Source organism: Felis catus, chromosome A3 (assembly GCF_018350175.1).
Source record: "Felis catus isolate Fca126 chromosome A3, F.catus_Fca126_mat1.0, whole genome shotgun sequence".
NCBI lineage: Eukaryota > Metazoa > Chordata > Mammalia > Carnivora > Felidae > Felis > Felis catus.
The window spans coordinates 14,938,865-14,960,216 of NC_058370.1; the positions used below are offsets into that span (position 1 = coordinate 14,938,865).

The 21,352-nt window shown below is 41.1% G+C and overlaps 1 protein-coding gene across 3 annotated transcripts in view; it reads left to right on the plus strand.

Moving 5' to 3' along the window:
* NCOA5 (nuclear receptor coactivator 5) overlaps positions 1 to 21,352 on the plus strand; it is a 31,378-nt gene that overhangs the window by 6,729 nt on the left and 3,297 nt on the right. For 2 of the 3 annotated variants that reach the window (XM_023251173.2, XM_023251175.2), the window contains exons 2-6: positions 6,478 to 6,544; positions 15,258 to 15,584; positions 16,945 to 17,081; positions 18,290 to 18,416; positions 20,253 to 20,452. In XM_023251173.2, coding sequence (XP_023106941.1) covers positions 6,507 to 6,544; positions 15,258 to 15,584; positions 16,945 to 17,081; positions 18,290 to 18,416; positions 20,253 to 20,452 — 829 coding nt within the window. In that variant the 5' untranslated portion in view covers positions 6,478 to 6,506. The remainder of the gene's footprint in view (positions 1 to 6,477; positions 6,545 to 15,257; positions 15,585 to 16,944; positions 17,082 to 18,289; positions 18,417 to 20,252; positions 20,453 to 21,352) is intronic. The other variant, XM_023251174.2, reaches the window with a different exon arrangement.

A 21,352-nucleotide genomic window follows, 5' to 3' on the forward strand; every position in this document is an offset into this window, starting at 1 on the left:
CTTTTCTTCCTCTTATCCCCCTACTCCCTCTACTAAACTTCCTATAGTATTTCTAATTATGTTCTTCACGCCATTCCTTCACTTTTGCATGTGCCAAATGACTTATCTCTTTCTGGTAAACTCCTATTCATCTTCCAGGACTCAGTTTAAATGTTACTTTTAGGCCATCCCTGCCCCTTACCTTTCCAGTCTCCTCTCTGTCCTGTTCCTCTCCCCTGCGACACCCATGTACACAGAGTTAGGCCTTTATTATCTCTGCTATAAACCCATTTTAGATTATATTATGATTATCTGTATGTGTCCTGCTCTCCTTTATTAAGCAGCGAACTCCTTTAAAGCAGAGACTTTACCCTTTTTATTTCTATATGTCTAAGGCATAGTACATAGTACATAGTAGGCCTAGATGCATTTGGTGTGCTGGTTATGAACTATCCTTTCCAGTTTATTAATTTAGTTCTACAAGGATCTCTACTTGTACAGTTTAGTTGAAATTTTACCTGTGTTAAATAAACCTATACTTGAAATTTTTTGTAGCTCAGACTATTTTACTAGTTTAGATTAGCTCAATCTTTTTGAATCCAAATTAGTGAGTTTTTTCCTCTTAGCTGATGTTCTCCTTGAATCAACATAACCAACACAGGTGGAATATCCACTTCATCAGATTCAGAGAAATCAAATGACTTGACTAACCACATCCCACACACACACCAAGTAGAACTAGAACTCTGATATGCTGATCCCAGGCAAGTGTTCTTTCCTGAAAAGAAGTAAAAGGGGTAGGAAATTAAATGTTGATAGAGAATGTTTGTCTGAAGTGTTGAAGTGAATAGAATATCAGTAGCAAAGCCAGAAACATTGTACAGTTGACCCTTGAACAACATGGGTTTAAACTGTGTGGCTTCTTATGTGCAAAATTTTTTTTGGTACTGTAAATGATTTCTTTCTTAACATCTTTTCTCTAGCATACTTTATGGTAAGAATACATTATATAATACATATAACATACAAAAATATGTGTTCATCAACTGTTTATATTATCGGTAAGGCTTCTGGTTACCAATAGGCTATTGTTAAGTTTTTGGGGTCCTTGGGGCTCAGTGCCCCTAACCCCTGCATTGTTCAAGGACCAACACTGGTTTGAGGTGATAGGTGGGTGTCTGGGGTACTTAAACATTGGAGTGACTAGCATAGACTGGGCCTTTTCCAGGTTCTATCAGTTTGATCCGAGAGTCTTAGCAAGTGTTCATAATGGAAACCCTGTCTTTCCACTCCCTGTTGGGGCAGCATAGCATAATGTTTAAGCACTTTGGTGTCCGACAGACCTAGATTTGAATCCTAGCTCTGTCTCCTGATGATCATGTGACCTAAGATAAGTCATTTAATTTCTCTAAACTTCAAATTTTCTCATTCACAAAATAGAGATCATAATAGTACTTAACTCCAAGAGTTGTAGAAAGGATTGAATGAGGTAATGCACATAATGTTCTTAGTTCAGACTCTGGGACAGAGTCAGCGTTCTGTAAATATAAATTATCATTGTTTCCCCCGTTCCTATACTGAGGAATAATAATCTAATACAGTTAAAGATAGAATAATTATTTTAATTAGAGAATGAAGGAGATAATCAAATAAGAGGGAATGCATGGTTTTTAAAGTGAGCTTAAAGGGTTGATTTAGAAACCACAAGCAGAGCATTCTCTTTTCCTTAACTCATTATAGTATAACTGGTTATAATATTCCTGATGTTATACCGTCAACGTCATCTTCACAAGTATAGTTTAAATGAGAAGTGCTGTCCTTTCCTCTCCCGATTTGGGGCGTTTGATGTGTGATAACCACTTTATTGTCAGTGTGATTTTCCAAGTGGCATTATCTTTATAATCACATATTTTCAGTTTAGTGGTAACTGATTTTTAGGTGGTTTCAGCTAAGGCTTTGGAGAATTTTATTTCATTTGTAATCACTTGACAAAATTGTGTAGGCTTCTGGATTCTTTCAACAGCCAATGGTGGTAGTGTCACTAAGTGCAGCGATTCATATTGCACTTATTTAGCATAGTCTTTATGGTTTTCCATTGTGATAGCTTGTGATAAAAATTGATTTTAAGGGGCATCTGGGTGATTCAGTCAGTTAAGCGTCCGACTTTGGCTCAGATCATGATCTCACAGTTCATGGGTTCGAGCCCCACGTTGGGCTCTGTGCGGACAGCTCAGAGCCTGGAGCCTGTCTTTGGATTCTGTGTCTCCCTCTCTCTGTCCCTCCCCTGCTCTCTCTTCTCTCTCTCTCTCTCTCTCTCTCTCTCTCTCTCTGTCTCTGTCTCTGTCTCTGTCTCAGAAATTAAAAAAAAAATTAATTGGTTTTAAGTTGAAAGGAATTGATTTTATGATAGTACAATTAAAGGGGCACCTGGGTGGCTCAGTCGGTTGAGCGTCTGACTTCGGCTCAGGTCATGATCTTGCGGTCCATGGGTTTGAGCCCTGCGTCGGGCTCTGTGCTGACAGCTCAGAGCCTACAGCCTGCCTTGGATTCTGCGTCTCCCTCTTTCTCTGCCCCTCCTTACATTCCTTCTCTCTCTCTCTCTCTCTCTCTCTCTCTCTCTCTCAAAAAAAAAAAAAAAATTAAAAAAAATTTTTAATAAAAAGAGCAAAGCAGCTCTTGGTGCTGTGAATGAAACATGCATTTTTATTTATAGCATTATACAAAAACCATTGTGTGAACCTTGTCTAGCATATTAGTCTAAAATAAAATTGTACATTAGGCATTGTGTTGTTCTTTGAAAGTTCTTTAACACAGTCTTTTGTGACTTAAAACAGCTCTGCCACTTCCTCTGTGACATCATGTTTTCCAGATTATTTTCTAATTTTTTTCCTTTTATGTAGATCCCTTCAGTTGGTGTTATTTTTCTTGTCTAAAAATCCTTACCTGAAAAGTGCTTTTAACCATTTTCAGAAAACCACTTAGAAAATATTCAGGCCAAGGTACCTCGTAGTGATGGTGATTTCCAGTGGTGCTCACATTGCTAGTATAGTTAACAAAGTATAGAGGTACCAACCAGGCCGAGGTGAAAGAGGCGCTAAGAGACTGACTTTTGATCTTACAGGCATTTGGCCAGAATGAGATAGAGCAGGAGGAGAAAGAAGCATTAAAGTTTCCGCTACCCTCTTGTTGGTTACATTTTCTCCCATTATGTTCCCTACCTAATGTCCAGAAAGGTGCCCAAATTCTTTCCTTCTTTTTTTTCTTTTCCTTTATATTAATGTCATTTCTATTTCCTTGGCATAGGACTATATGTCTCTGAAAGGATGTAGGAAGAAAATAATCTGATTCAACTAATTAATACAAAAGCCCTCTTTCCCATTCCCAGTATTTGCATTTTCAAAGAGAAACTTGTTCAAATGAACCTCCAGCCTCCCAGTTGATGGGTTAAGTTGTATAACAAAAAATTGTAAAAAAAAAAAAAAAAAAAAAAGTAATGGGGCAAGGGTTTTTTCCCTTGACTTTTTAAATCTTTGCTATACTGTCTGATTAGCTCCCTGAAGTTATTTGTACTTTTGTAGCTTCTCTATTCTTCCTGTATTTCTGAACTCATAGGTTTTCCAGAAGTTCTGGGTGACCATGTGTTAGGATGTTTTGTGTATTGGGATTGGTGGTGACGATAGTTTTGTTTTCATAACTCTCACTGAAACCTGCCCCCCAGCTCTCCTGTAACCTGAGCAGCCCTCTTGGGTGGCACTGAAACGATCAGAAATTTCCAGGTCTCATTTTCTCTATAACTCATCCAAGATGGAAGTATAAGGAACTCTTAAATAGCTGTGAATAACCAAACACTTGGCGTAAGGGAAAAAAGAAAATGGTCTGAGAGTTCTCTTTTTTGCAGAAGAAACATAAGTCACATCATCAAAGTATAATTGCTTTAGACTATTCGATGAGGAGGCAAATTACAATCAAAATCATTTAAAGATACAATAATCTTGGGATGCCTGGGTGGCTCAGTAGGTTGAGCGTCCGTCCAACTCTTGATGTCAGCTCAGGTCATGATCCTGGGGTCGTGGGATTGAGCCCTGCGTCAGGCTCCACACTGAGCATGGAGCCTACTTAAGATTCTCTCTCTCCCTATGCGCTTCTCCCCCGCTTGTGCATGTGCTCTCTCTAAAAAATAAAAATAAGTAAAAAACAAAAAGATAAATTATTCTTGAATTTTAAATAATATTTCAAATAATTACAAAAACTTTTCAGTAACTTCAAAGTAAAATATTTACCTCCTTGAGTCTAACTGGAACCAGTTTTGACCCAGAGGTATGTCATACATGACTGCTTTGGTCTCTGCAGTCCTATATGTAGGTGCTCACAGAACAGGATATAATTACACAATGTAATAGTCCTTTTCATATCATATGGGCAAATTATATGGCATTGATAGAAACTTCCCTACTAAAAGAGTACCCTATGTTCTGTACTCTAACATAATCAATGTTCAAGTCAATCAATGTTTAGGTGAGTTTTCTTTATTCACAACCAATTAATAATATATAGAATCCTACTGGGAGTTACAGTGTTTATTTAGAAGAAATCTTTACACCACCACCACCACCCTCAGTGTATTCCAGAGATACTCTGAAAACTACCTCAACAATCGAAGAGATTACATTTCTCTCTGAATCATAGTCACTCCATATTAAAGAGCAGACTAGGTCAGTAGGCCCTTCTAAACCTGAACTGATATTCTTCACAATTACATAGAAGAGAGTTAGGTGTTCCTTGTAAGGCCTATCATTATATAATGTGTAATTCAGATGTTCATTAACTTTGAGGGTTACAAATTGCGAAAAGTGCCACTTGCCATACCAAAGCCATGATCAGAGATTATAGGCCAAGTCCTATATAGATATTATTTTCTGATTTTTTTTATTAGTAGTTCATTTATTTCTGTTGTTGAGTAGTATTCCATTTTATAGATATAACACATTTTGATTATCCATTCACCAGTTGACCGACATTTGAAATGTTTCCAGTTTTGAATATGTTATTATGTATAATGCTACTGTGAAAGTTTGCATATAAGTCTTTGTGTGGACACATGTTTTCATTTCTCTTGGATATATAGCTGGATGATAGCTTTTGTCTGCTTAATTGAAAATGTGAGAGGCAGTTTAGGGTGGACTGTGCTTCTCTTACTGTTTAAATTTATGTTACCTTCAATTTATCAAAAGTCATTCTTCTCCTAGACAGAATAGAAACTCTGACTTAAAATGGAAGTGAAGATCGTTCTCACTTGAACAGGAACTCAAAAGTTGACAACATAGCGGGGTAAAGTCTGTGCCAGACCTCTTAAATTTCTGGTTATTACTGTAGTCTCTCACACCATAGGACTCTGGTTGGAATTTTTTAAATACATAATTACAATTTTAAAGCACTCTAATTATGTGAGTGCTTAATACCATTTAATGTCATTAGATACACTACTAATCACTTAATATGGAACAAGGGGAACAAAACTACACCATAGCAGGACACAGTTTTATTTCTTCGTTCAACTAAAGAATGAAATTATGAATGAATTTATTCATTTTTAAGTCATATAAAAATTGGTCTGTGTTATCTTTGGACATAGATGGGTACATTTCTTTAGATACTTCATCATTTCTTTCTTATACATGGTGTTTTTATTCACTTCATTTTTGCAAAGCAGATTTGTATTTAGCAAGCAGGCTTTAACTGCACAAATTGGCTTTTCTAAGTAAGTTTGTACGATTCCACTGTTCTCCCTTACCTAGTTGTAAATGCCAGTCTTCTCTAATGAAAACTTCTTATGTGAAGTGTTTTGTTATCTAACCCTATTATACCAAATGCCAATTCTTAGCTACTTATCTGTGAGGGCTATAGATGTTAACATATAATATACTTTGTTTAGGAAGAAAATTAATTTCCTACATGTCATTCTGGAAGATTCTATCTAATGGGATGCAACACAAGGCACATTAAAAGTAGGCCTGCTTCATGGGATATTGGAAGTTTTAAGACAGCAGGGTCCAGTTGTTACTTCTTTGTCACATAAAGTGGAATTATTTGCCTTTGTTCTTTTTTTTTTTAAACTCTCTCCTTCTCTTTCTCCCACTCTCCTTCCCTCAAAAAAGAATCTTAGAGCTGGCTCTCCAAGAGTTTAGAAGACAACCGTTTCCCCTTTTGGAAGGGGCAGTTGTTAAGTTTGTGACTTGGCAGAGTGTTAAGCATTGACATAACCCGTTTTATACAAACTGTGTCAGCTAGAAAACTGAGGGACGTTCCTTACGAAACCGTGACAATGTACTGCCGTAACTTAATAAAAATTGCCCAAGTGACAGTGTGTCTGCTGAATGGATTTTCTTACACCATCTGGTTGTCATTGTAGTTTTTTTGTTGTTGCTTTCATTTGAAATGTGCTGATGATTTTGTTTTTATTCCGTAGCATTGAACAGATGGGTTGATTATTCTTTTCAGATATTAATAAGGCAGCGGAAAGAAGAAATATGAATACGGCTCCATCAAGACCCAGCCCCACACGAAGGTAAAGTACCCTGAAGCAGTGAGTTACCTTGGGAGAGTTGGGCTCTGGGGAGTTAAGCCCAACTTCGTACATCAAGGGTCTTTTCTTCCCCCCAACAAATCAGAAACGCTCAAGCAAACAATAAGAACATGAACCTTGTGTGAAAGGCCTTGCTGCTTTTTTTAAACATACATCAGGAGATGCAGAGAAGCTTTGTGTTTTCGGTGACAAACCCAGCAAGTTCAGCCTGCAACATGAGTTGTAGGCAATTGGAAGAGGATAAACCTCTCTGTCCCCAGCTCACGTGTCAATGGGAGCCTCCACAGCAGGAGGAGTGCCCCGGGGTCGTTGGTGTGTGCTTTGCTGCACTGCAGCGGGCATCAGAGATTCGACTCTTCATTCCACATGGCTGCCGGTCCAGATGTTAACCCAGGTTTATGGAAAGTGCTGCTTGAGAGATTGCTGCTGTGCCTGTGCTGCAGATCCCCTGTTTGCTCGCATGCTTGGGTTACTGTTCGAGGGGAAATAAAAAAGGGCAAAAAACACTCCAGCTCTCAAAAGTCTCCCTTTTTCTTAGCTTTTCTGGAAATAAAAGGCATTTCCCTAATATAGTCTTTCTTCTAATATATACAAAAGAGGTTGTCCTGATGTATACCCTTGAGATATGCATTATATTGGCCCCTTCTCTCAAAGAAGGGTCTTAGTAATGTTGCCATTTACATCAAAGATACAGTCGCCAAACTAGCAGATGCAGTGTGTGCACTTTTGTGTGGATTGCAGGCAGATACGCTGTATTTCATATCTGGTGTCTCTTCATGGCCCAAATGAATACTCAGTATGGATTTTGCTTTTTCCTCTAAGTAAAAATACCAATTTTCCACAATAAACTATATACCTAAACTATATACCATGATAGACTACGTTTCCTATAATGAACTGAACACTGCTGAGTACAATGAATCCTAGTCTGCAATGTACTAGGAGCTCCACAGGTCACCCGGGATATACCCAACTTACTTACACATAACATACAGCTGTCCTTTGAGACACCTATATTTTGTTACCCACTTATAGGAAAGAATGGCTGCTGTATGTTTGGTGTATATCGTCCCACTTCGATGTGAAGGATGGGTATTTTCTACGCTAGCGGGAATAGATTATACACTACTGCTCGGCAGAGTTCAAGCAGATTGTAGCAGCAAGGTGGTGGTTTCAGTTGGATTCTTTGAGCACTCTGCCGGTGCAGAGGAGTTGAATCTGACACCACAACTATAGCTACACTATAGCTGCCACGTGGATGCCCTGGCCCTCCATTAGTCTCGCTGCAGAAGTGAGCATATACGTTGGCATTATGTCTGTTGTCTTTAACACCATAAGGGATGCCTGTAGCTTGCAGGTAAATACTATGTTGGTTGATATTGTGGGTATGTGTGAGCATCCTGAAGAACTTAAATGAATCCTGTAGAACTGCAGCAGTTCCGTATGATGTCTGCTTCCATTATGCTGCATCAGACCATACTGGAGATGTTAGGAAGTCCCATCTGTGCTCCTCATTGCCCCAGTAAACATGGAGTACAGAGGACTAAGAGTTTGCATCTAACTAACAGTCAGAAATATGGGGCTTCCATTGGAAGCTGTGGTTGCCAAGTGGCTTAAAAGGAGATAACAGTGTGTATCCACTTTCCAAGGAGCTCTGATTGTGTTTCTGGACTAGGTAGCTTACCAGAAGGACTATGAAATTGGTAACTATGTAGACCCTGACTCCACTAGTAAAATCCTCTCCACTCTTTCTTTTCCCCACAATACTTATAATCTCTAGATAATATCTGTGTGTTTTTTCAGGCAAAAAAAAGAAAACAAAAAACAGACCAAAATAACAACAAAAAACCAAGGCACATTGCAAAATACAGAGTAGTAGATTGATGTCATCCTGTTAATGACACTTAACCAACTGCTTTTAATATTTCCAATTGATTATAGGTATTCAACAAACATTGGTAGTGTTGGGGAAATAACCATCTCCTCTGCTTGGAATCCAGTATAGCTATTGCCAGGACATTAAGTTAAAAAGATTAATTTCATCCCAACTTAAAATGCCACTCTGTAATTTCATCTGTAATGGAAAAAACAGCTGTATGCTTTTCTTCTTTTTTTAATAACATACAAACAACGTTAGAGGGGCCCTTTTAAAACGTTCTCCCTACTAGATACATACATATGATCCTTTTAAAATCCCCCCTTCCTCAGTAACAGTTTCTAAAATGAGATTATTTGGGATATAGATAGGACAGTAGCTTCCTGCTTTTTTTTTTTTTTTTTTTTTTTTAACAATCATTAGGAGGCACAGCTAGACTAATTCAATTTCCATCAAAAGTCAGTCTTCCCCCTTGGTGCTGTGTCCCTAACTGGGTTCCTCAGCATGTTATTTAACGTGATGAAGTATCATACTGTCATGCTTATTAATAAAGTTCAAGGAAGAAAGATGTTCGCATTTAATAAGATCTATTCTGAGCCCCATCTCAAACCTGAGCAGAGAGTCCCAGTTTTTTACCTTTAAGAATAAAAATGTAAAAACTGTAAAGCCAGGGGTGCCCGGGCGGCTCAGTCGGTTAAGCGTCCGACCTTGGCTCAGGTCATGATCTCGCAATTGGTGATTTCGAGCCCTGTGTCGGACTCTGTGCTAACAGCTCAGAGCCTGGAGCCTGCTTCAGATTCTGTGTCTGCCCCTCTCTCTGCCCCTCCCATGCTCATGCTGTCTCTCTCAATAATAAATACACATTAAAAAACATTTTTTTAATAAAGAAACTCTAAAGCCAGAAAAATTGAATATTCAAAACAGAATACTAACATTTTGATCATCGTACTGATCATGTATTGTCTCTTAAGGTGTACCAAGAGGGCAGAAATAAAATGGAATAAGTAGGCAGGATGGATGACTAGTGAGCCTGGAAGAATCTAATCGTTTCTTCAAGGATGAACACTAGATACCACTCTTTGGGTGCATACTTCCAGTCAAAGCCTTGAAGTAATTCCAGTCTCTTGACAACAGCCAAACTACCTTCATTTGGCAACCCTAATCATTTGTGTGTACCCTGCCATAGGGAATGCAATGTTTCCGGGGGGGGGGGGGGGGGGGAGGGGGGCGGGGCGTGTATTTGTGGCAAATATTTCCCTTAAGTTGTACTTTTATGTCTTCGGTGTTGCTACTTTTGATAAAATAGTTTCTAAGCATGCTGGCGAGACCTTTGTAACACCTTGTTTTGCTGGACGTTAACCTTGAGTGTCAAAACACCTCCGTATCTTTGGGAGTTTTCACAGGATTGTCACCTCTTCAAACATCTCCGTAAGCCACAGTTCTGCTGGCATTGCTCTCTGTTCAGTAATGTGCCTCCCTGATGACTCCAGCTGTCAGTGTGTAGTTCTAACAGTATTGGTCCAGCCAAGCACAGAATGGCTGCATCAGGGATCCCTGCTCCATATCAAATTTCGGCCTGAATTCTCATCATTTAGCCCTTGGACCGCCTCATTGGACTCTTGAGCACATTGCTCAGTTACCACGTAAGTTGTCTAGCTTTGGTACTAGGCGCTGGCCTTTACCTTCTTTAAAGACTGGACCGTGATTCTGACTGTACCTCAGATGTTCTCCGTTTCTATCTTCAGCTCAACACCCTGGCAATCCAGGTCTTGGGAGCATACCCCGACACAGATGTGACCTCCAAATGAGACGCCGTATTTCCTAAATCTTCCTGCCTGGCGTAAAAAAGAGCAAATAGAACTAATTTGTGTACATCAAAAGCTCTGCAGAGAATTTTTCCCACGGATTTGTTAAGGATGTTAGGCCTGGTGCCTCTTTGGTGAAGGTGGTCCAAGATCGGTTCCTCAGAAATACCCTAGCTGTAGACAGTTTTCTTACGTGGCCCAAGGTGATTTCTGCATATCCACGGCGCTGATTCCTCTGATGACCACTTGCTCTCGGGTATGAGACAGCGCTAGCTCTAGGTGAGCCTCACAAGTTAAGATACCAGGCACTAACACTTAAAGAACAGCCGTCGATTCTCAGAGCAAGTGCCACCTCCACCGACAGAAAAGTCATATTTGTGCTTGAGAAAATCACCAGTGTGCTTCCTAGGGAGAAGCGTGGACACTTAACAAAATTCGGATCTGTGAGGTGTGATACCTCATTGCACCCCATATCCTGCTGTCACCTAATGGCAAAATTCCACACAAGTCTGTTGTCTCCGTTTCTCAGTAGCACGGAGCCATCGTGGTGGGGGATCGACATCACACAGCAGCCAGCCATTTAGATCATGATATTTGTGGACAGTGTCTGTGACAGAACAGAAGTACCAAGAGCTATTGGAGAATTTTTTTTCAGGAGTAAACAAAAAACTGGCCCTCCCAAGGAAAATATTCCATTGAACAGAAAGGCAGAACGGAGATGCCAACAAAAAAGGACCGAGGTCTTTCTCCGGAATGTTCTGTGGAGCCAAGGACAAAGAACACCATCCTGGGCTTGAGGTTTCATTCTCTGGAGGAAGAAAAGCTCAAAGTCCATCGTGATCTTCCAAGATGGTCATTTGTCGTTCTTACTCTGTAGGCTCTCAAACGCCTAGTGCTCTGTGCACCTCTTTAGTCCCCAGGAAGAGAAGCACTTCTACCAGAGCGCATCACTTGCCACCTGAGCCATGGCTTTTCCCTTCACCCACCCTTCCCTTCCCTGTAACGTGTTTCCAAATGATATGACGATATTTCTCTCAAGGCAAAGAGCACTTGGCTTTTTTTCCCAGCTGAATAGATGAGAAATTTATAACAGTTTTAGTAGTGTTTGTCATCTGCCTTCAGTTTGTGGACTCCAGTGCTGAAATTTCTCTAACTGGTTCAGTTTAAAGGTTCGGTTTCATTTTAGCCTCTAGTGACCTGGTACCTAAGGGTACACTGCATTTGGTCTAAGTAAAACACCTCTGGTGCCATGAGATGAGATTGAGCCTTATTGGGCTCCAGAAACTTGCTTTTAATCCACTTGTTATCTAAGGTCACGCATCTTGTTCAGGGGCTTCGTCCTTGCGGCACTCTGAATCCTGCACGCTGTACCTCCCTTTTGTTAGCTGGTTCTTGTTTTGAGAAAGATGTTGGGGCCAGCAGCAGAAGCCCTTTTGTTCTGGGGAATTCTTGATTTGGGTCCTACAGTGACCCTAAAAGGTTTTTTGTTTTTGTCTCCAGAAGAACAGCTTCTGCCATACTGCTCATCTTTTGGAGAAAGGAGAAAAGCTTTGCCTTTTCATTTTAGAGAATTGTTATCTTCTCTGTTCCTACTTCCACCATTCCTTTGGTTCTTTCCACCTTGTGAATATCATCTTTTCTACATTTTACCCAGAAGGCAATTGAGGGGGAATTAGTAGTTTTGTTGCACATGGACTTTAGATTCATTGAGGGAAAGGGAGTGCTTGCCTTCTCACACTGGAAGCGTGAGCCGAGACTTTGGGAATCTCGGGTTATGGTCAACCTCCAGGGATGGACTCTGACAGGTAAGTAAGGCACTTCAGTGGATTCAAAAGAAGGAGAGTGATACGGCCTTTATAGTTATCCTAAGGCTGTGATAATGTGCTGTGACTCGGTGTTCTTATCCATATCCCCACCCCTCATTTCCAACACCCAAGGCTGTGTGTGTGGTCTGTGGTCTGTCAGGTTCATGATCTCTCTCATCCCTGATTGCCAAGAACACTTGAAATCTGATTCTACCTCTAATGACTGCTTCCAACTGCTCCCCAAGGCAGGTTTATCTACCGATCATTAATCCAAAAATACTTAATGGTTGTCCCTTCCCATAGAATCTTGAGTGTTTGCCCACATTATATACTCTAGCAGATGTTATACATGTGAGGAAGATTATATGACCTAATAAGAAAAACCAGAGTAAGAATCTTGGTCAGCCTGCACTTTAATAGGAAAACTGCTAGTACCTCATTTAAATTCCCTGGTCTCCCATATGTTTGCTCCCACAAATCAGGAGTACTTGTGAGCCTTAAAATGTATGACAAGGACTTTTCATAGATGCAAAATTGGCATTTAAATTGGTTTTGCTGTGCCCTTGTGGATGAAGTGGAACTGAGGCTCTCTACCAAGCTGATGGCAAGGCATCATGATGGCTGCCTAGTAATGTGTAATCATGATAGATGATGGAAGTATAAACGAAACAAGATGCCTGCTCATGAGAGGCTTATAGTTCAGTTGGAAAATTCAATTCATTAAACACTGAGCTCCGTGCTGTTGTCCTAGGGATCCACAGACGTCAAAAGAGCTTAGTCTTTAATAGAAAAGCCATGTAAACATAATTACAGAACGGTGTGATAAGTGCAGCGACAGAAATATGTACAGGAGCAAGGTTCATTGCACATAGTCATGGAGCATTCGCTGCATATGCCAGACATTATAAACCTACATAGTGGGTTTATAGTGGAGAGTCACACTGACAGTCCTTGTCCTCATGGACTCACAGTCTGACAGCAGACATTAAACAAGTAAATAGATGTGTCAAATTGTGATAAGTGACAAAAACAGTGCTATGAGAAAACATGGCCAGGATTTAAGGGCAGAAAGTAAACTTTTAGACTGTTAGAATCAGGGGTAAGAAACATTCATTGTGCTGAGACATAGAGAATGAGTGCAGATCTGTTTTTGCCGCTCAAGTAGAGGCATCAGGAAAAGCCTTGGCTAGTTCTAGCTGAAAGGCCAATGTGGCAAGATAATGGTGAACTTGGGAGGGGAGGGGACAAGATTGGAGAAAACAGCCAAGACCATTCAGCACCTGCCCAGCCTTAGTAGAGATTTTGGATTGAATTCTGAACACTGTGGGAAACCAGTAAAAGGTTTTATGTATTTGAAAGATCACCCTAGAATAATCTGGAAAAAAGATTAGAAAAAGAGGCAAGAGCAGAAATGGGGAAATCTTTCCCCACTTTAGAAGTCTCTTGCTTTGTTAGGGAAAGATCATTATGAGTTGGCCTTTAGTGGTATTAATGAAGGTAAAGAAATGGGCAGAATTGATAATCAGTTTCAGAAAAAGAATGGACAGAATTTGAAAATATGATTGGAAAGCAGTTGGGACTTTGGAAGAGATGACATTCAGTTTCCTAGCTTGAGCAACAGTGTAGGTAGATGTGGCATTTATCGAGATGGAAAGGACTGGAGGAGGAACATATTTGTTGGGGAAGTTCAAGAGTTTAGGGCAGATTTTATGGAGGAGGTAATCCTTAAAGTAGGTCAAACAAGAAGACATTGTTGTAAAAACGTAACTATATCAAGATGAGTAGTAGAAATAGTAAGTGTTCTAAGCATTGAGCAGCCAGAAAGATCAGCAGTTACTAGGGAGATTAGAGAAGATTTCTTGGACGATTTGAGACATGAATTTGCCTGTGAGGATTGGATGATACTTGCATTAAGTGCAAGAAAAATATTCCAAGTTGAAAAATCATATGAACAGAAATCCTGAAGCAGATAAGAATCATATGAGTTAAGTCATAAGAACAGACCTGAGGGGGTTGAATCAGGAAATGGAGGGAGGGATAATAGTTGGAAAGTCCAGATTTGTTATGGAGGGGTACACAGAAATGTGATCGTCAAGCCGTGATTGGCAACAGGTGGAAATTTGGATGGTTAATCTGATATTTATGTGTAGAATGAATTGAAATCTGGAAGATTGGTTTTTGGTTTGTGTTTTGGAAACTTGTTGGTACCGAGCATAAAAATAAGGGTTTGGATTGATGAATCCAGGGGGAATGAAAAGGAAAAATGAACAGGATTCAGGTGACTTAATGGGGATAGGAAAGAAAGAATCAATGTTAATTTTCAAAAACTTAAACCTTGGTAACTAGGAAGAATGAATCTCGGCAGAAGTGAAAAAGTCGGGAATGGGACTGAGTAAGAAATGGGTTGAATAAGAAGTTTAATTTTAGATAGGTTGAGTTTCCAGTGGAGTGGAATGTCTCATGAAGAATATTGAATGAGATCAGCACAAATATGTCTGTGACTTCAAACACTGTTTAAAAAGAGGGGAGGGAACTGGGTTCTGCATTAAACTCAGATTAAGAGAGACCACTACTCAATAACTATGTTGAAAAGACAGAAGCTGAGTGTTCTTCTACTTTACTGTGTGTGTATCATATTGTACTTTTTCTTTTTTCCCTTAATTTGATTATCGTACTATATATTTTAAGTGAAGTTTTCTGTACTTCAGGGACAACTACTTTGATCACTGTTCCTTTGTATGAGATTGTGCATTTGCTCCTTTTTTCTTCATGAGTCTTGCCCCTTACTATGTCCCTCCAACTTTCCCCCCCTTTTAAAATCTCTTTCAAACAAGTCTGGTTGGAAAAAACAGGTTCTAGGGGAAAGATGCTTTCACTCTGAAAACCTGTGGAGATGATAACATGGTGTAAGGAATACCGAATTACTCCCTGAAACCTGACAAATACTATGACCGCAGTCAAGACATTTGGCTTTGGGTCATACATTCTTCCTCTGACGTCCTAATCTTTTGAGATCCTGGAACCTACTAGTCTTTATTCGCTGATGAGATGGGTGACTGTCTTTAAAGTTGTAGTCATGTTCTCACTGTTTGGCTGCTGTGTTTTAGAGAAAAATGCTTGGAAAGGGTGGGGGCTTCCTCCATTAAAGAGCTGAAGGGTTGGCTACCTTCAATTTCTTTGTCTTAGCTTCTTCTTGCTACCTCCCACAGAGATCCATATGGCTTTGGAGATGGTCGAGATACAAGACGTGATCGATCCCCAATTCGAGGAAGTCCAAGGAGAGAGCCCAGGGATGGCAGAAATGGCCGGGATGCCCGGGATAGCAGAGCCATTCGAGACCCCCGAGACTTGCGGGACCACAGAGATAGCAGAGACATTCGGGATCACAGAGACAGCAGAAGTATGCGTGATGCTCGGGACATGAGGGACCTCAGAGACTTTCGTGATCTAAGAGACTCTAGGGATTTTCGGGATCACCGGGACCCCATGTATGACAGATACAGAGATATGAGAGACTCCCGAGAGCCCATGTACAGGTACATATTCAGCCATCCGCGTAGATCTTTGTTGGGGGTTTTTTGTAACAGTCTTTTTTTGTGGGTGTTCTGCTGAACTAATTGGAAACTCTGTAAGGACAGTGACTTTATCAGCCTTAGGTTTCCAGTGTCTAGCGAGTGGCAGATGTGCTCCTCAATAAATATTTGCTGAATGTGTGAATGTTCAATGAATTATGCTTAGTGAATGAATCTGGATCTCTCCCTGTAGCCTATGAAAGGTAGTATTGTGCAAATGGACAAAAAAGATGGAGTGCAAATTGTTTTGGCAGTGCAGAAACACAGGGAAGACACACACATAGCCAGTAAGTCTGTGAAAAGACTCTCCGCATCATTAGTCAACAGGGAAATGCAAATTAAAGCCACAATGAGATACCACCTCATACCTACTAGGACGGCTATGATGATTTAGTAAGGAAAACAACAAAAGAACAAGCACTGGCGAGGTGTAGAGACTAGAAGCCTCAAACATTGTTGGTCGGAATGTAAAATAGTATGGCCGCTGTAGAGAGCAGTTGGCAGGTGGTTCCTTAAAAAATTAAATGCAGTAGAATTGCTCTGACCCATCAATTTCACTCTGCGGTGTGTACCCAGAAGACTTGAAAAGAGGGACTCAAACAGATACTTGCATGTAAATGCAGAGCAGCACTCTCCACAGTGGCTGGGAGATGGACAAAACCCGAAAGTCTGTCAAAAGGTGAATGAATTAAAAAATGTGATATATCCATACAGTGGAATATTATTCAGCCATTAAATGGAAGGTAATTCTGACACCTGCTGCAACAGGGATGGACCTTGAAAACATGCTAAATGAAGTAATCCAGACAGACACAAAAGAACAAATAATGTGTGATTCCACTTACATGAAATATCTAGAGGAGACAAATCCACAGAGACAGAAAATAGATTAGAGGTTATAGGGATGGGAAGTGAAGAGTTCCTGCTTAATGAGTGTTCTGCTCAGGATGATGAGAAATTTATGTATAGATTTAGATGAAATATTTGTATTTTTGTATGTTAAATAACAATTTTTTAAGCACAGGCAGGGGGGATGGGAGTCCTCAAAATTAATATCAGTCATTACTATTAGTTATTTTGCATTTACTTTAAGCCAGAAACTATTGTGAGAGCTTTCTGTACATCCTCCCAGTCATTTTGCAAGGCAGGTTAAGAGTCACAGCTACCGAACTGATAAGCAGTGAATCTCGTTTGTCTAATCCCAGAGTCCACTGCCTTACTGTGCTATTTCCTCACAGCGGACTGGGTCTTGAAGAATTCTCTATATCTGAGTTTTGCAGGATAGGTGAGTTTTAACTTTGTGCAAATTTCTCCCACTTTTCAGGAGAGAAAGCTCTTATGACCGATACCTGCGAATGGATGACTATTGCAGGAGGAAGGACGACCCTTACTTTGACCGTTACAGAGATAGCTTTGATGGACGAGGCCCTCCAGGCCCAGAAAGTCAGTCTCGTGCAAAAGGTAACGTAGCAGTTTATTTGTTACTGATAGAACACTTTACAAATAACCAACTGGAAAGGGACTAACGACTTGGCTAAGCAATCCACAAAAAGAAGAAATACAGATAGCCTGTTAGTATGTAGGGAACATTTAGCTTGAAAATAATTTGTAAAATGCAAGATTACTATCATCTGCTTTAGTCATGTAACAAGAAATAAATACAAAATTGTAGCAATAAGAAATGAACAAAAGATTATAGCTGGAGAGGGTTAATAAGTGCTTGCTTTTTGCCTGTTAACCAAATAACTACAACTGTCTGCACTCTCTGTGCGGCATGTGATGTGGGGTTTTTTTGTTTTATATGTAATTTTTACCTAATAGCGTCTCTTTTTTAGATAAAGACAAAATGTTTTTTCAAAGCCTGATTATTCTCAATACATCCTTAAAGATCTCGTAATTGTTTTGTAGTTGAAATAAGAGCCTCATTTTTAATTTGTAATAAAACTTTACCACGTGATTTTTTTTTTCCGGAACAAATTAACAAATACCTGTCAATGAGAGTCTTAAATAGTTGTCCCCAAAATGCAAATTAGAATAGTAATGGAATACTATCTTTTACCTGTCAAGTTGGCAGGAATGTTTAAAAATGACAACACCCAATGTTGACCAAGATGCAGAGAATTAGCACTAGGTAATCTACCCCTGTGAAGAGATAAGTTAACAGCCTTTAGAGGGCAGTTTGGCAGTATGCAGCAGATGATGCATTTAAGTGACCATGCCCTCTAATCCAGCCATTCCATTTCAATGAATTTATAGTAATAAAAAATAATAATACTGGCTATTTTTAGGAGGTAGTCCAGAAGAGTAACTCAGAGTATATGTATATTACGACATTGGCCTACATACTTGTAGGATTTAAAGTAAGGTCTGTGGCTTATTTTTTTTTTTTTTTAATTTTTTTTTCAATGTTTATTTATTTTTGGGACAGAGGGAGACAGAGCATGAATGGGGGAGGGGCAGAGAGAGAGGGAGACACAGAATCGGAAACAGGCTCCAGGCTCTGAGCCATCAGCCCAGAGCCCGACGCGGGGCTCGAACTCGCGGACCGTGAGATCGTGACCTGGCTGAAGTCGTTCGCTTAACCGACTGCGCCACCCAGGTGCCCCTGTGGCTTATTTTTATAGAAAGGCACAGTCCATATTTCAGTTTTCCTTGTCGGTGTCTTACAGAACGTTTGAAACGTGAGGAACGGCGTAGAGAAGAGCTTTATCGTCAGTATTTTGAGGAAATCCAGAGACGCTTTGATGCTGAGAGGCCTGTTGATTGTTCTGTGATTGTGGTCAACAAGCAGACTAAGTAAGAATCCTTCGGTTATTTCTCCTGAATAAGGAGAATGGTCAGAAGAGAAATGAAGACTTCCTTTGGCAGCTGAACCCACTGAACTTGGGCTGTGGGTTCTAGCATTGCTCTCCTACATTGAGCCAGAGTTCTGTCAGTTGTGGCTTGACAGAAAACCCATTGCAAACTGGCTCACGCCCCAAAGGGAAATTTTTAGCTTGCCTGACTGGGAATATCAGGTATGGCCACATCCAGTGTCAAACCACGTCATCAAGACTTGGTCCCTGTATTACCCTCGTTCTCACGCAAGCTTTCTACTGGAAAAGGCAGAATGGCACTAACCCTATACATCTGTCTCGGCAAAAGCCTCTGTTTCCCAGTGCTTCCATTTAAAGGCCTGGAATTGTTTCTCATTGGACTGACCTGGCTCACTGTCCCATCCTTGAACCAGCGGTGCTAAGATTCCCGATTAGCCAGGGCTGGGTCATGTGCCCCATTCCTAGAGCTACAGGTGGAATTAGGCCTGTGGAATCATGTGGACTGAGTAGGAGAAGGGTGCTTTCCCAAAGGAAAACTGAAGAGGGAATATATGTTGGTCATGCAAAGCAATAGATGCCCCCTTCATGAAGCCACCCCGAATCCCCACCACTTCGGGAGGCACGTGTCTCTGCATTGGCCTGCCAGGCCTTCTTTATGAAGTGCCGTGATCTTGCAGAACTGTCAGGAAACCGTTCTAGCCAATCCAGAGTTCACAGTACCTCTTTGCTTGCCTCTTTTTCACATTGTTTCCTGAAGAGACCGAGCAGAGAGGCACAAGGGAGCGTAGCAGCTTGCAGGCTTGGCACTGGCTATGTTCCCTTTCCCCAGGTGGTTAGTAAATAACTTCATGTGTTTTCTAGCAGTTTGAGGTTAAAGAGCTAATTTCAAGGCGGAGACTAGGGAAATAGGTGTCGAGACACCAAGCAGCAGGCAGAGTTCCCAGGCTCTGGGCTGCCTTGTTTAGAGATAGATGCCACTTTTAACTGTGGATAGCTTTTTTTTTTTTTTTTTCTTGACACAGGATAATAGCTGTTATTTTCTAAGCACCTACTCTGCTATCCCTTGCTAGGCGATTTACTTAAATTATTTTTAATCTTCGCAGTCATCACGTTACATGTGTGTTCATTCAGCTCATCTCTTACGTGTATGGCGAAGCTAGGTACTGGGATGCAAGTATATAGGGCCTCTTCCTGTGGTGGAACTTACACCCTAGTTGGGCAGATGACAACAAAAATGGGGGTATTGGTGATGAGCCCTATGAGAAGAAATAGATCAAGGATCTAATTTAGATTGGAGAGAAGGTCAAGGGAATGACATGAGTGGAGCCATATTCCTGTTTTGTTGGTAAAGAAACAAGTTGGTAAGAGGTTGAAGGATTTGCTTAAATCCTCACAATTTTGTAAGTAAATGATAAGGTTGGGATCCAGACTCCTCCTAGCGTTAAAGCCCATGCTTTTTCCACTCTATTGTGCAGCACCCCAGAGACAGGTACATGCCTCAAGTCTTGGGCAGCAGGATGGTGTTTAAGGAAAGACCACTGCCCTGCAGGATCAAGAAAAAGACCTGGGTACTAAGGACTGTGCTGTTGGTAGCTTAATATGTGACCATTCTGAGCTAGGCATAACCATTCTGAACTCTGGTGTAAGGGATGGAATTGGTCTAGATTCGTGGAGCCTGAAGAGGGCACTAGGGAGACATGGGATGTGCTAAGATTTGAACTCTCCATAGGAGCACACACTGCTGGCTGAGGTGCAACAGTATACAGATCGGGAGCTGGTCAGGGAGTACTCACTTGGATCCTGTTTGTTCCTACAGAGATTATGCTGAATCTGTGGGGCGGAAGGTACGAGACCTAGGCATGGTAGTGGACTTGATCTTCCTCAACACAGAGGTGTCACTGTCACAAGCCTTGGAGGATGTTAGCAGGGGAGGGTCTCCTTTTGCTATCGTCATCACCCAGCAACACCAGATTCACCGCTCGTGCACAGTCAACATCATGTTCGGAACCCCACAAGGTACGGAGGCCCAAGTGGGTTAGAATTCCAGAGATAGTCACTAGTCCGTTAATTCTTTGATGCCCTACTGAGAAGAAGCAGGTTTGGGGCAAATGACTCGTATGTCATCTCAAAGATGGTGGGTCCCTTTTATAAGCACACTGGAGGAGACTTGCATAGTCACTTACTCGTCTGATATTCTTTCAGTGGATGCAGTTCTGGGTCTGCTATATGGAAAACATTATATTTAGCTCTCAGGTATACATAGCGGGATGCTGGTAAATGTGTAACCACTAGTTCTGGGAAGGGGGCAGGAGGCATTGTGGTTCACAGCATTTGCTGATGGTGTAAATGCTCCCCCTGTGTGTCTTGTTTCAAGCCACCAACATGCAGTCACTTCAGGGACGGTTGGGAAGAGACATGCACCATCAGCTCTCACCATTGAGAGCAGATGCTGGCACACCTCTGGCAGATGTGCACCGCATGGAGCGTGCTAGAACCCTTGGCTTTCATTAGACTTTGTAATAAGGGACTGAGGACACGACAGGCGACGGGACAGTCTGCAAGTGTGCTAGAGAAGTAGAGGGGGCAGGAGAGCAGGGAGGAGGCCCAGGAAGTCCTTGAAGCCCTTCCCTGAAGATGCTTTTAGTACATCGCACTCAGGATGTTAGGACTCAGCCAACCGATGGCCCTGGCCATTGCTCTTCCAGCCCAGACTGGACTTTGCCCTTTTTCCACCACATCGGAATCTCTTTGCCTGACTTGTTACCCATAACCATAAAATACATAGGGCTCTCACTAGGTCATTTGTGTCTCTGAGCAGTAGTTCTCAAGATGTGTGAGGGCATTTCTGTGACGTTCTGAGGCTTCTCACCACCCTGTAGGTCACGTTGCCCATGGGTAAGGAGAGGAGGTTATTTA